Source organism: Corvus moneduloides, chromosome 3 (genome assembly GCF_009650955.1).
Source record: "Corvus moneduloides isolate bCorMon1 chromosome 3, bCorMon1.pri, whole genome shotgun sequence".
In the NCBI taxonomy this organism is placed as follows: Eukaryota; Metazoa; Chordata; class Aves; order Passeriformes; family Corvidae; genus Corvus; species Corvus moneduloides.
In genome coordinates this window covers 91,468,555-91,483,569 of record NC_045478.1, presented here as the reverse complement: position 1 = coordinate 91,483,569, position 15,015 = coordinate 91,468,555, and the positions used below count along the sequence as shown (strand labels likewise).

The 15,015-nt window shown below is 36.9% G+C and overlaps 1 protein-coding gene across 6 annotated transcripts in view; it reads left to right on the top strand.

Moving 5' to 3' along the window:
- KIF6 (kinesin family member 6) overlaps positions 1-15,015 on the top strand; it is a 158,193-nt gene that overhangs the window by 140,154 nt on the left and 3,024 nt on the right. For 4 of the 6 annotated variants that reach the window (XM_032102745.1, XM_032102744.1, XM_032102743.1 and 1 more), the window contains 5 exons: positions 1,949-2,030; positions 3,032-3,167; positions 4,671-4,759; positions 11,721-11,810; positions 13,756-13,862. In XM_032102745.1, the coding sequence (XP_031958636.1) occupies positions 1,949-2,030; positions 3,032-3,167; positions 4,671-4,759; positions 11,721-11,810; positions 13,756-13,862 (504 nt within the window). The remainder of the gene's footprint in view (positions 1-1,948; positions 2,031-3,031; positions 3,168-4,670; positions 4,760-11,720; positions 11,811-13,755; positions 13,863-15,015) is intronic. The other 2 variants (XM_032102742.1, XM_032102741.1) reach the window with 2 other exon arrangements.

The window sequence follows — 15,015 nt, the reverse complement described above, 5'->3', positions numbered from 1 at the left end:
ATAAAAATATTTTTCCAAGTACTAGATGTCATAGCAAAGCAAGGAAGGAAAGCTATATTCTGGTCTTGTATGACTGTGTAATAACTAGCAGAATTTGGTGATGTTTTTGTGTAGGGAAGTCCTCACTTCAGAAACAGCGTTAACATTCTAAGATGTTACTCTTTTCCACCCTATACTATTTCCCTTCTCTATAAGGGGCTGGAGCTGCTGCCTCCTGAACTCAGACACTGTCACAGACTGTGCAAGTAGGACAAATGCACTTCAGTGTGCTCAGGAGAGTCCCCTTTGACCTGAAATTGGCTCATACTAGGTCTGGCTGGAATATTCATGGAAACATAATAAGGATTCTCACACGGTCTGTGAGCATGGCTCACTTGGGAGCCAGTAACTCCCTAAATTATTTCAGTTTGTTCCACAAGAGCACATTTCCCTCAGGTCTGGCTGCTGTGTGTTCATAGAGTTCAGAAAAGCGTGAAGCCTCGGGAGCTCTGCAATGAGTGTCTCCACACAAGTTCCCTCTGTAGCTCTGTGTTTTCCCACATTATGCCTTCTCTTGGGGGTGAAATGTGACAAATCAGAAAATACTTGTCCCTTGTAATCATGGAAAGGTTTATTGCTTTCCTTAAAGTCCTGGCATGGTTATGATGGCCTTTTTATTATCTGTTGTGTTCGGGTATAACTTGTTTTACAATGTCACTGTTGTAGCATCTCCTGCTGTGATGTTTGTGCCTCCTGCCTTGTGTGTTCACTTTAACATTTCAAACAGTTTATATTTTTATCTTTTGAGAGTACCCTCCCCACCACAAATGTCTTCACCCTGTTCTTCTTTTGCAGTCACATGCAGCAAAGCCTTTCAGTGTATGAAATGAGACTTGTGCCTGGGCTTTGTCCACCTTGGCTGTCTGTATTAACATGCTTGAGCTAAGTAATGAGATAAAATGCTCTTCAACTTCATCTGTGTTAAGCTATAGGGTGCTACTACAAAAGATTAATGGTTTCAGCTGGTGTGCTGACAGGCAGAGAGGGGTCATTGCTGCCCTCTTGTTCCAGACAGAATTCATCTCCTTGAAGAGAGGGGTGCACTCCTCAGGCCTTGTGACAGGCTGACATAGAATTTATTTTCTTGGCAGAAATAAGAGTTGGGATGGAAACTTGCATATATTGTACAGCAAATCTTTTGTTTCTTTCACTTTTCTTGAGTTAAAAAGGTCAAAGGTTTTCTTGGGAACCTAAAACTCTTCTCATTCATCCTAGAAACGGAAACTGTTGTAACATTAGTAGGTAACTTTACATTTCCTTTCACCACTGAACATATAAACTACTATGCAAAGACTGTTTTACCATCTCTCAGAATAAGCATATTGTTTATTGCATGTTAAATAGCTCTGTTACAGGATAGGGAAATCATAAACTGCTTTCTTAGGCTAACTTAGGCTACTCTTAAGGTATTTCCTTCTCCTTTACCCTGAAAATTTTCTCACATAGTTTCAGGATATTTTCCTTATTTATACTAATTATCTGAATTTATTGCTTACCAAAGTTAATCTCTCTTTTAAGAGCTACTGGTGTCTCTTCTTTTTGCAACAACTTCTGGTCTTGTTTTTGTTGTCAAAACTGTTGCCAACACTGGTTGAATGCATTTGATAGTGTTTTATGCCAAATATGAATGTTTAACTGGCTTTTATTTATATCTAAAATTAATATTCCGGTCCTTAATGAGGAAAAAGCCCAATTATAAGCAATTTAATTCAAACCACTAGTTATTGACTGTGTCCTCTACTAAGTAAGGCCTAAATAAGGAATTTGAAGAAGCATTTCCAGAAGAGAGAAATGGATAATGACCCCCATTTTGTTAACTACCTCTTAAAAGCTAGTTTTTATTTTAGTTAGAAGTTGCTTCTTTGGACATCATCTAGTCATTGCTTAAATCTGATAATTTCTCCTATAGCTGTTTCAAATCCTTCTGCAGAACTAACGTTTGATCCAGTAGAAGAGAATCTTCGAATGCAAATTGAAGAAGAAAAAAAAAGGTATTATTTCTGCCTCAGATTTCTACCATCCTTCTGAAGATAAATTATACTGATAGGATATTCCCATTACAATTCTGCACACACAGATACCCTCAAGGTTTTCTCTGACATTTAAAAAATATTAGCTTTGTGGTTCACTAATAGTTTTAAAGTTTGTTTATATGCTGTTGGTTTGTCTGTCAGATGCCACAGTAGATGAGAGAGGAAAATTTATGCTTGAGCTAAAGGTTAAAAATAAATATAAACAGCTTAATGTCTTTCCTGAGGATTAGTGTTTGAAACTTGTTGTTTGAATCCAAATGTATTGTGAGCCTTTTGGGTTGATTCAGAAAAGTCCTGCCTTTCTTGACCTAAAGAAAACCTTTAGGATATACAGGACTCACTAAGTGTAAATAATATGCTGCATACGCTTTGGTTAACCAATCCTTGCTCTAATGTCACTGTAGCCAGGAGGATAACAAAAATAGATACAAGGATATCAGTGCCAAGTATTTTGCTAGCATTTATGTTATTCACAATCTCTGGGGACACTTCTGGCTGTTTCATACTCCTGATAAATCTCCAAGCGTCTGATAGCCAAGAGAGTAATGAAGCTTCCATCTGAAAGGGGAATCAGTCTCAGCTCCTATCTGAATCCGAGATGACCAGTTATTTATTAATGGTAACATGCTGAGAATTCAAAAGAAATCATTTTCATAGTTGATTGAACCTGTATTTTAATTGTTAATCAATGTTGATCCCACTTGAATTTCACTAACTTCTTTATGAAATAAAAGGTTTGTGGAATAAGTTTCTTGCACTTACTGTCCAGTAAAACTTTCATAAAATATGAGAAGTTTCCTTCTACCATCTGTCTGTGTCCTCTGCATCTCTGATTATTACATATTATTTTATAGTTTAAAACTCTGTTAACTGTTCTAGGTAGGATAAACCTTTGTTCAGATATATGTTGTAAAATCTATAATACAATATAATCTATAATACACTTCTTCTTGTATTAGCTATAAAATAGTCTACAGCCACTTCAAAGGGCTGAAGGTAGAGATTGAGCACCTGCAGCTTCTTATGAAAAAAGTGAAGATGAAGCTGCAAAAAGACTTTGAAGTCTGGTGGTCTGAAGAAGCAAAAAAATTGCAGGTATGAAATCACTTTATATTTATTCCATTTTCAAGTAAATATAACATTTTCAATCATTTCTTAAATAAGTAGTTAATTGACTAGATAGAAAGGAGTATGAAGGATGGGATTTGGGGTCTGGCTCACCTGTGCTTATGCCAGTGTCAGTTGGACAAAGGTAATGTGAATTATACTTATGTGAAGCTAAAAAAATCAAATAAACCCATTTTTTGCTGCTATATTTTCTGGTTTTTATGTTCTCCCAAACAACTTGATTGATAGGGAAGAATGGGCCCAAAATGCCAACAACTCTGAAGGAACATTATCGGATTGCAAAAAATAATCTTTTTTACTGCTAGCAAAACTAAGGTTTCATCAGGTTTTTTGCAGCCAGTCGTTCCTTTTTAGCTTCCTTTGTTTGCAAAGACTCCAGTAACCTTTCAGCTTGCCTAGGCTCCCAGAGGGTCAGCAGCTCCCAGCAGAGTGTGTTTCCTCACTCTCTAGCTGAGGGCCACCAGTGTTTAAGCACAGAGTGCTCTAATGCAATGACTTGTGTAAAATGAACTAAAGAGCTGTCATTTTAACCAGTGTATTAGAAGTTCATAGCACAGCCAGTCTGAAAATGGCACTCTACTGAAACAACATAGCTTTCTTATTCTCCCCTCTTGACACTTATTTAATGGCTTGCAAGTAGTGATATAGCATCTCACAACAAAGCACTGCCAGGAAACGTACATCAGCCTCATGAAAAAAAGTGCTGAGTGCAGTCCATCCTGTATCATTTATTATTAGCTGGAAGAGAAGATTTACTCCTTGAGGAAAAGTTGTTATAAACGAAGAAGTGTTTAGCCCATATTTTGGTTAATTCTCATTAGAGAATACTCTCTCAAAGTATAAATTTAAACTATTTTTAAGAAAAAAGCCTAAAATAAATACAGAACTTAACATGGGGAACTTAGTTATCCATACATTGCCACCTAAGTAGCTTAGCTGCCAGTTATCATTGCCAAATACTTTTCCAGTTAGAATCCCTAACCATATTAGTGGCAAAGAGGATGATGTTTTAGTCACCTTCCTGTCTAAATATTTAGGCTTTTCAAAGCACTGCAAGTAATATTCTTGAATTCACTGCAGCACATTTTTCTCTATCCCTTAACAGGAGAGGTCCAGGATTCAACCTCTCATGATTCATCAGTAGAAGATTAGAAAACTGGGAAACGTAATTGGGATTGATTTCTTAGATCTTGACCTATCTATACATCTGAGCTCCCTAAGAAACTAAAATCAGTGAACACATGCTGTTACATATTAAAAACCTGTAACTTGAGCTTAAAAATACTTGAACCAATCCTAAATACTTTGTTCAGAAGTGTTTGTGCAAGTGGAGAAAATACTGTGTGATTCAGACTCTGTGTTTTCTGAATGAGTCATTGCTTACCTTGTTATTGCTGAAATTTATAGGCCATTATGAAGCACTCTAAAAAAATCCTATCCTCATAATTTTGTTTTTCAATCTAAACCCAGCAGGAAAAGCCAGAGATGGTTACCTCACCAAACACTACCGCTGTTTATCCACAGTTTATCAGATCCTCACTGCATCTATCAACTAACAGGTAAACTGTTTATTTTTCTCTTCCTTCCTTACATGGGAAAAAATGCAGTTTTAGTAAAAGTGCAGTTCTCCAGACTGCTTCTGCAAGTGTCACACTGAAACACTGTATTTTCAGTTACAACGGAAATGATTGTGTAGAAAATGAAATTTTATCATTCCGTTTTTTGGAAGACCTATTGAAGGTAGCTTATTTTACCTCAGTTCTTTTGACTTGCTGGTCTTGGAACCTTGGAAACCTTTCTCTAGGGGCCCCATGACAGCTAAGAAAGGCAAGGCTGTTATCAGTCAGTTTTGCTGTATGAGGAGACTATATCTCTTCTGGGCTGTATGCAGGGGACTTCAAAAAGATTTTTAAATTATTTCATATATATCCTAGATAGATTTGCTACTGAAAAATGTCATGGTGCTACATTTATGCAGCATATTATTCCACAATGATATTATATTTGATATTGCAAGATGCTGGTGCATCATCTACAGTAGAAAAATGTAATCATCTTGGTTGTTTCATCAACAGTCACCTCTGATTTCAAAACCATTAATTTAAATTTGCAGTAATAAGTTTTTCATAACCATCAGAGAAAGTAGAGTGCAAGAAACCACATACCTGACTGTGCAGGTTTCCATACTCAAGGACAATAAATTCCTTCTTCCTTTCTCCCTCCCTGTTCCTCTTTCCCTCCTCACCTTTCTCTTGCTCTCTTTCTCCTTCTCTCTCCTCCTTCTCCTTATACAATTACCATTTCTCTGAGTGTCTTTACCTAAAATTTTATGACAATAGTCTGCACAAATGATGTTTCCTGCTTTTCATCAAACATATCTCCTACATGCCATTAAATAATGAATACTGAATTTTCGTAAAACTGCAAAATATCTTCTATTTTAAATTTTCATGTATCTGTAGTAAATGCTCCATAATCAGTACAGAAAATGATAGACATAGTCCTCTAAAGTTGTCTGAGAAGGCATTTTCAGATGTCTCAAACTGACGAAAACCAACTCCAGTCTTCTATACTTTGCTTTGGTTCTTATTCTGTATCCGCTCAGACTTAGGCATTAATCACTTTGCAAATGGTTGGCAGGTTTTAGGCCTAGTTTGTGCTGTTCATTTCTGGTCTCAGGCTGAAGGTTACTTGTCCCAGAGAAAAGCTGATGGAAAGAACATGAAAGCATTTTTGGTCTGGCTTAGGACAAAGTCAGCTAAATTAGTGCAAGCAATCCATGACTGTCACTCTCTGACTGTCACTCTCTTTAACTTTGTACTGTCCTTTGAACTAAGCACCTCTTGCACAACCTCTCTGCTCTGCTGATCTTAGGAACAACAAATTTCAGTTGGTGTGCTGATGCATTGCTCAGGAGAGCAATAGCTTTTTCAGACTAATTAAAAATTCTAGAATTAAAAAGAACATATGGTAATGCCCAGGCACTTTCCAGTGCATTGGGAGATTGGCCTCCAGCAGTGGTGAATCCTCCTTCCCCTACCCTAGCTCAGAAAGAAAATTGCATAACTTGCTTCTTTATGTTTTTTTAAGCTTTTCTATCCAATGCCCTTACTATTCATGTTTATTACTGGAGGACAGGTCTAAGAAAAGTCCATCTGGCATTTTGACTAGAATGGGGAAAGGTGCCTGCTTGCTTTCAGCTGCCAAGCTTACTTCAGAGTCCTGTACTGCCCCACATGATTTCTTGCAAAAAAGCAGATGTTCTTTACAGTGAACAGTTTCTCTGTGTCTAAGTAATGGGCATACTGACTGAGACTGACCGGATCATCCTCACATACACATCACAGACACAGAATATTCATCTTCTGGAACTAAAATTGTAGAGGGAGTTGGGATGAATGTAGTTTTACTTTCCCATCTCTATCAATATTCTTGCAATCATCTTTAAAAGCCAAGTACTCTTTCCTTCCTATGGTTCTAGAAAGTTGATCTTATTTTATGTTAGGTTGTTTAAACATATTTTCGTCAGGTACATTTCCAGTGGGATGTATATGGTAGTAGAAACACTGTTTCTGCTTTTTCTGAGGCAGGAGTTACAGGCTTAACATCCCACTGTGCATGAAAGTTTACTTTTTCCCCTACCGAGGCAATAACATTTTAGAGTAAAGGTTTCAAATTTCACAGACTTTAAAAGAATAAAATAGTAGAATATTTATTTCCCAAGGATTTCCTTGACCCCAGCTGACACAGGAACTTTTGTGTAGAATGAGTCCAGGCTACAGGCACTTCTCTTGGTTACACAGTCCTGAGACACAAATGGCTCTTTTTTTCTAACTCACCTAGAAATCAACAGTCTCTTTCTTTGGAATGATATTTCTATCTTCACCCAGCAGAACAACCAGCCACAAAAGCAAAAGTTGACATAAATCGTATTTGTTATAATGTGGTGTAAATAAAACCTGTTTCCAAGATGGAATTCAGTTAACAGGTGTGTTCAATAGATGTAAGATCTAAAACTTAGCAGGCTTTATGTCAGAAATCTAAGACTGCTGTTGACAGAGTAAGTATGCAGTAAAACCATTCAGACAAACTCCTGAATGTGAATGGATGTAAATACAATTTTCAGTCTAGAAATAGTAAGTTACATATCTCAGCATGCAAAGGATACAGGTATATTCCTAACCTTTCTTGAGATCTTTGTATGTGTTTGAACAAAGTCTTTTGATCACCTTCTAATGCATGATTTGTGTGGATTGCTATTGTTTGACACACCTTAGTCATGTTACCAGAGAAAATTAAGCCTTGGGAAGGTTCAAATGCATTTTATACTAAGTAAACTTATAACTGCAATAACAGAGAAGGGAAGCTGGTAATCTTGTTGAAGCTTAAGAAGGATACACACATCTAAAAGGCACTTGATTCATGGCCAAACATGTCTCTTTTTCAATTGAAAGAAATGGCTAAATTGTTAAAGTGTCAAAATGAGTCTGTGTTAATAAAAGAGTTTAATAGTGAGCATTTCTGCCTCAGTCAGGAAGATCTGGAAGTTTGTGGTGCTACCTGCAACTCATACTGTGTACATGTTTATGTCTCTTAATGGATTCCTGTCAAGTCTGCAAAAAGTTTGAAAATGCATGTTGGGCTCAGCACTCCATGTGTACTCCACACATTCAGAATTCAAGCACAGACTTTTGTTCTTCCTCATACAGTCTCTCTCACAATGGCTTTCATTTAAGGAATTTATCAGATCCTTGTCTCTTCAAATTAATTCTCTCCCTGAACATTTAGTTTCAATAGTTTTGAACTGTTCTGGTATTCCCTTTGAATCAAATAAATGTTACATAGTTATTCAAATCTTATAAAAATTTTGGATTTTTTTCCTTCTCTCAGAAGGAATGCATTCCTTTTTATCTCAGCCAAATCTTTCTTAACCTCACTCATTTCCTTTTACTGAATCTCATTTGTCCTATTCCAGCAAGTCCCACAGTATGTTCAATCTCAGAATCCTTGGCTGTCCTGTTTCTTATTCAGAATCTTCCTGGCACTTTAAATTCCCTTGGAGATATTTTCAAATAACTCTTCATGTTCTCTGATGATTTTTAGCATCAGATTTTTTTAACAATTATTGTCCTGGATTGCAAAATTTACCCCCTATATTAAGGCTATGTGAAATAAGGTCAATGTTTACATATTTTACAGCATTTTCTGTCTAATCATTTTTTATTCCTGCCAATTTTATGCAGTGTTACATAATGATAAAACATAATCTGGGAATAACATCATCAATTAGTGACATTTCAAAGGTTTTCACATTCTTTGGCAACAACTGGAACAATTTATCTATGAATTTCCAAGTTAGGCCAAATTTAATTTCGTAGCCAACTACTAAAATGTTCAGCTTTCATGCAGTTTGAATCTTTCCTGTCTGTACACTGAACATCTGTTCCCCTCATGTCCAAAGCTCAGATAACTGGAGAACTGCAGCTGAGGTTTTTTAAACATTACAGAGATTGCACACTTTCAAACTTTCCGCTTTTCATTTTAATCTACCTGATTTTCCCCTATATTTCAGCTGGCAAATTAAGCATTCATACCATCATTGCTCCAGCTCCTCTACCCCATGTACTTGATGGAGCTGATCAGTCCATGGATCAATTGTCTCTGGCCCTTGGGTTCCTGCAGCAAGGGAAACACTGCTGCAACACTGTGTACATCTGTATGACCACTGCCCCATGCCTGACTGAGAAATACACCCCAACAGAGGATTCCCCCCTCCCCCTAAAAAAAAGCAAGTTATCCACTGAGTGAAACTTCAGGTACTAGGTTATAAAAACAAACAGATCTATAAAGTGGACAGACTACCTTTAATCTCCAGAAAAAGCAGGGATTCTGCTGAAGTTGTCAGGAGACAGTCTTTGAGATTTCTTAAACTCAACTCAAGGAAAAATCAGATAGATTCAGAATGAAAATGGGAATTGTACACTGTCAAAAGAAGCTGAATAATGTTAGCGGTTAAAGCTTAGGAGACAGACAAAGAGACAGGACTTACGTACCATGCACATCCACCCAAATCCAAAATGTGAGTGCCTGTTTGCACATTACAGAAATGTAGAATGGCACCTCTAGGGATCTCTAGATCCAACCCCTTGCTTGAAGAAGACTTTCATCACACTAAAGCATGTCAGGCATGGTTTTGTTTGGCTTTGTTGAGCATCCTGAGATGTCCAGTCCTTCAGGTTGGGCACACAAAGAGGGGTATCATTACCCCACCCCATGCAGGCATAATAAATCTCCATTAAATTTAGAGAATTACTAGAACATTTCTCGGTTTTTTTGCATCACTGGGACAGCATCTAACACTCGGATGAAGGAAAGTCCTGACTTCTAAAAACGGGCTAGGAACAAGTTGCATCTGAGCTTACAAATCACTGCACATCAAAATTACACTCTTTTGTGCTCTTATGATTCAACTTATCTTGCAATGCCATTATCAGAACTTCGGTATGAAGGATGCAAGTTATCCCCGTACAGACCATCCCTCTAGCCTAGGAATTAGAGAAATCTCTAGGATATATAAAACATGGATTTGAGTTGTGCCAAACTGAGGGACCCATTGGTTAGATTAGTACCCTAATTGTTAACCTCTCATGTGGAAACAGATCTTTGAGTCACTTCAAAACATAGTTATAAGCTTATAAATTTCCTTAACTTGCAGGAGAACAGTTTGCATCCCACAATAAAAATGTCTGCTTGCAACCCCACACGCACAAGATAGGAGGTTAAGGTCCATCTCTAAGTACTGTAATGTTAATTTCCTGATTCTGGGCATCATCTCAGTTAAAGTGGGTTTTTTAATACCGCTTTCCTTGGGTGCCAAATTCTCCCAGAGCACCCTAAGGCACGTTTTGCCATATTGTCCCTGGGTCCAGGAATCCACTTGAAAGTGACATCCCTAGAGTTCCAACCCCACCACACCTGTAGTATATAAGTTTTTTAAATCAATCAGAATCTAAATCCCCTTTCAAATGGGGATTTAACAATTTTGGATAATAATTTTATTTTCATTTCAATGGAAAAAAAAGTAGTTCAAGCATATAAACTACTGCAGCTTAAAAATAAAATACTTCAGCTGACTCACAGTATTTATAAAATTATATATTTTGTGCATGGCAAAGAGAAAGCAAAGATGCTTATTTCAATGAAAAGAAAGCAATGGAAAAGAATCACATTAAGTGACATTATGTTTGTTGTAGGCTAAGAATAGAGTCAGGGATAGTTGCTATGGTTCAGCTGATGTGTAGTGATTTATTAAACCACAGTCATATGACCTGGATGCCTCACTATCTCAGGGCAGAGACATAGAGGCCTTTTAGGAAACTGAATTTAAAACACTAAATCACTTCATTTTTAAGAACTGCCAAATCAATGGAAAAAATGTTCAGGAAATCCTAAAGCAGAACAACAATATGAGGTTCCCAGATATTGTTAAGCCACATAGTAGGTAATAACATCACACATCCTTTCTAGCTCTTGTAATATGTAGGTGTAATAAAGTACAGAATATTATTAACATTAAATACGATATTGCTTTAGTTGAATTAGGCAGGTGTGAATGGTGTGGGACTCGAGGAGTTAAAGAGACTCATTCAGGAAACCTGGAGCTGTTCGACTGAAAATGACTTATACTCCTGGGCACAATATCTTCTGCAAAACTGAATCTGGCACAGTGTAATACAATAAAATTTTAGTAATAAATTTCTTTCCCTTTTCAAGTTCTTTGCCAGAAATATCAATTCGTCAGCCAACAATGAACAAACTACTGCAGAGTTAGAAAAGCAAGAATTTGCCAATCCTGCCATCTACTGGAAAAATCCTTACACTGAGTAATTCAGTTTTTCCACTCTAAGATTGGCACCGGATCTGGCAGTATATGCAACCCCCAGGAAAAGGAGAGAGTTCCTAGATATCCAGTGGCACAAAGCTGCCTCCCTAACAGTCAGCTTCCTTGATAATGATATCTGCAGGAGCAGGAATGCACAGCAGCTGTTTGCAATGTATTTGGCTATCATCAACAAGCCCCATCCCAAAGTCCTCACTGAGTTTTTATCCAGTCTCTCACTGATTTTGGTAATAATTTTGCCTGACTAAAGAAAGAACGGAAAATGAGCTAAGGCCTCACTTGGCTAATAGTCAGTTTAGGAACTAAATATATCATTACAAAGTGTACATCAGATACATCAAAGTGCTTTACAAGCCTGGCTTAGAAGGCAAATACTAAAAGTATAATTTTTATGAAGTTATTTGTCATTCTTTCATAGCCACATTCTTGACATAAACATAATCATCTTATGGATTAAACTGAAAATCTTCTTCTAGTAAACAAGTGCTTTATATAGACTTTTTAAAATCTTGAAAAAATCTTCTTTGTAGTTAATTAGTGTATTAATATTGCCTACACATGGGCTATATTCTTTTCTTTATTTCCTTCATTTTCTCTCATTTCTTCGTTTCCCATTCCAGTTTTTCAGACACCACAAGAGACAGCCCTTATGAAGATCCAGCTGTGAAAAACAATTCAATCACTTTTGGTAACCCAACTTTAAAAACAAGGTAAGAACTGTACCTGGGGTACTCAGAGGGAAAAAAAAGTACAAAATAATGTAATGCCTTGACCGTCCTTCATCACTCTATTTAAAACAGTCTCCATGAAACATAAAAATTAAAAAAAATGCAGATTTTCCTCCAACTTCCAAAACAACTGCAGTCTGCCAAATAACTTTAGACCAACCTGCTGCATCATCAGCATTACACAGGTGGTTTCACATTTGGCCTGAGGCTTTTTTCTCTACAAGCTTATGAATCTTCATGACTGTGTCTTCTCAGAGAAAGAAGTCTGAAAAAGCAAAAAAAAACATTTGAAAAGAAGAGAAATAAGAGTGTGTATGTATTGCAGAACTGTAGAATGCAGGAACTAGGCAGAGATTTTTTTCATACCTGTGATTTTGTCCTTAAAATATTTTTAATCTCCCTCCCATAAATCATTCTATTAAAATAAAATGGCAACATCTTCAGGCTTGGAAAAGGTTATATGTCATGTTTTCTCAAAAGAGGTGCTGCTTTGTTAAAATTAGCTTAGCAGATTAACAGAAGCCACTGTTTTTTTCAGCCTCCTTTTTTTTTCTAGTGTGTTTATTTTCATATTCTTTTCTCCCACTGAAACATTATGCCAAGTCACTCTACTTCCAGAAGTTATATTCTTATTGTGCTCAACAGCTCTGGCTATTAACACCCTTAGGAAAATACAGTCAAGTTACTGTTTTTCCTACTGCATTAGTAAGAACAAAGCACAAGGCATTTTTTTTCTTTCATTTTCCAAAAAAATCCACTTCTAGAACAGAAAAAAGTAATGGAAAATTTAATCCCCCAAAACCTAATGTTTTAAATTGCATTTGAGTTTAAGAAAAGCAGAAGAAAAATAGAAGCTAAAGTGGAATTTAGAGAGTACCTTCTCAAATATACTGTGGGGTTTTATTTTTTATTTTGTTGCTAAATAAATGAAAATCAGTTGAGAATAGTCCTTTATTGGTGTTCTGCGATCACCTTGTAAATTACATAAAAATAGGGGAGTTTTAAGTTCAGAGTAATTTCTTCTTTTTTTTTTTCCATTTTGGTTCACTGATTCAGCCGCTGAGAACTTAATTAGTAGCACAAAGACAAGGATATTAGACCGCTGTATATGTCAGTCCCACAAACCTTCTACTGCTACAGTCAGTAGGGAACAGTGAAAATAAATATAATTACAGAGATAGGAAGATAGGATATGTTTAAAAAAAGGTTTTCCCTTCAGTTCCACTTGTCCTTCTGTACTGTAATTTTTTGTCACTGTATTTCTAATCTCCCCATTAGTGCTTAATCTTTAAACAAGGTTAAAGATGCAGGAGAAAATTCTTACATTTCTCAGCTGATTAGAACAGCTTCATTGTATTACATCATCTCACACCACCAGAGGATCTATCAAAAGCAGTGGTAAGTCAATTATTTCACGGCATAGATACAAGAGCTGGGAGTGGAGACTCAGCAGCATAAAGGATTTGTGTCTGTCAGGAAATGTCCTGAATGCCACGTGATTGTTTACTTCTGTGTATGTATGAAAACTTAATTCCCCCACAGCAGGCAAAACTTCTATTGATCTGTTCAAATGTACAGCAGCCTGAAGGAAGCACACACATGGCGTAGTCACATCCATCATTTCACTGGTAAACTCACTACATTAAGCTTTTCCACTTGGAAGTAAGTCTTTGACTCAGCAGTGCAATATTTTTAACCCTTTGTGAGAGGTCTATAGCTGATAAGCATGTAGCCTTCCCACACTAAAGAGATAGTGGCTAATCTTAGGAACCTTCATAAGATCGTTAAGAAGTCCTAAGGCAATTCTCCACTAAACTGTGCCACTTCTAACAATGCATCTAAAGAACAAAATCCTTCCTGGTGAAAAGAGACAGAAAAATAAACCTTCTTAGTCACTTGAGTCCACGGGTATACTTTCTTATTTCAGGACCCCACCAAGTTCAAGTACATCTATTCCTCTGACTGGAGACAGCCAGGCTGATGCTGACATCCTAGCTTTCATTAAAGCAAGACAGAACATTCTGCAAAAGAAAGGTAAATCCTGCCAAAAAATAGGAAGCCAGACTAAAATCTCCAGTACAGCATTTTAAAGCCAAAATAGCTTTAGTCCACATTATACTGACACAAGTGAGAACTGATTCTGGCTTCAGTTATATTACATTACGTTCTCAGCTGTTCTAAACACTTGAGGTTCTTCACATGTTCTCCTTTATTAGCTCAATGCTGCAGTGCAAAACTGTGAAGGATCTCTGTTTTACTCAGCCACCATCAGTGAACTGTCTGGGGCACGCATGGCTGTGCAACCTGCATAGTATATTATTTTACCCTTAAGTAAATGAATTTGAATGTGGTTTCTAGATTATTAAAGTATTTCCAAATTTTTCTGTATAGATTTTCTTTTAAACTATCTGTCCTGGTTTTCATCTGGTACAAACTTAATTGTAGCAACTGACACCAAATAAATATTACTCAAATGATTGCACTGTACCCCTGCCTCAGGAGGTAGACTGGCCCACTGTGCCTAGCAGAGAGTATGTCCTTAACAGATATTTCACTATATCAAGGTCAGATGAAACTTTTTATGAGTATTTGTCGTCAAATCAGGTACCAAGAGCAATCACAGGAAGGTGATAAAGTTCACTCTAGAGTAAAGTAAAATTGGCAGGAAAAAGAAAGCAATAAATAAACAACAGTGGCAGTGCAAGGTAGCCTAAAAGTAATTTATCATGATAAAGAAAAATGACCTGTGCTTTTTTTTTCCCCTGAATAATAGTTTTTAGTGGCAGCAACCAATTAGACAGAATATGAGCATGTTAGTGATTACTGAGGCAAGAACTTTCCATCAGCACTTTGGTGCTGATGGCAGCATTTTTCAACAAGCTATCAGCACCTGGCAGATGGTGTTAGCACTGTCACAAAGTGGGGCTTTGGAATCACACTGCTTATCAGAAAACTGTCAGGTAAACAAACACTGGCTGAAAAAACAGCCTCCCTACACTCATCCAAAGCAAACACTTAGCACGCTTTGGCTAAGGGATCCCTTTTGTCTTTATTTAGAAAAGCTGTTGTCAGGTTTCTTCTGCAAATGAAATTAAGCTGGATTTATAGGCAGCTCATCAGAAGAAGGTTAGAGATAAATGTCTTACAACAAACCTTTCGGGCCTTCAGAAGGTCCAAACATGACTCA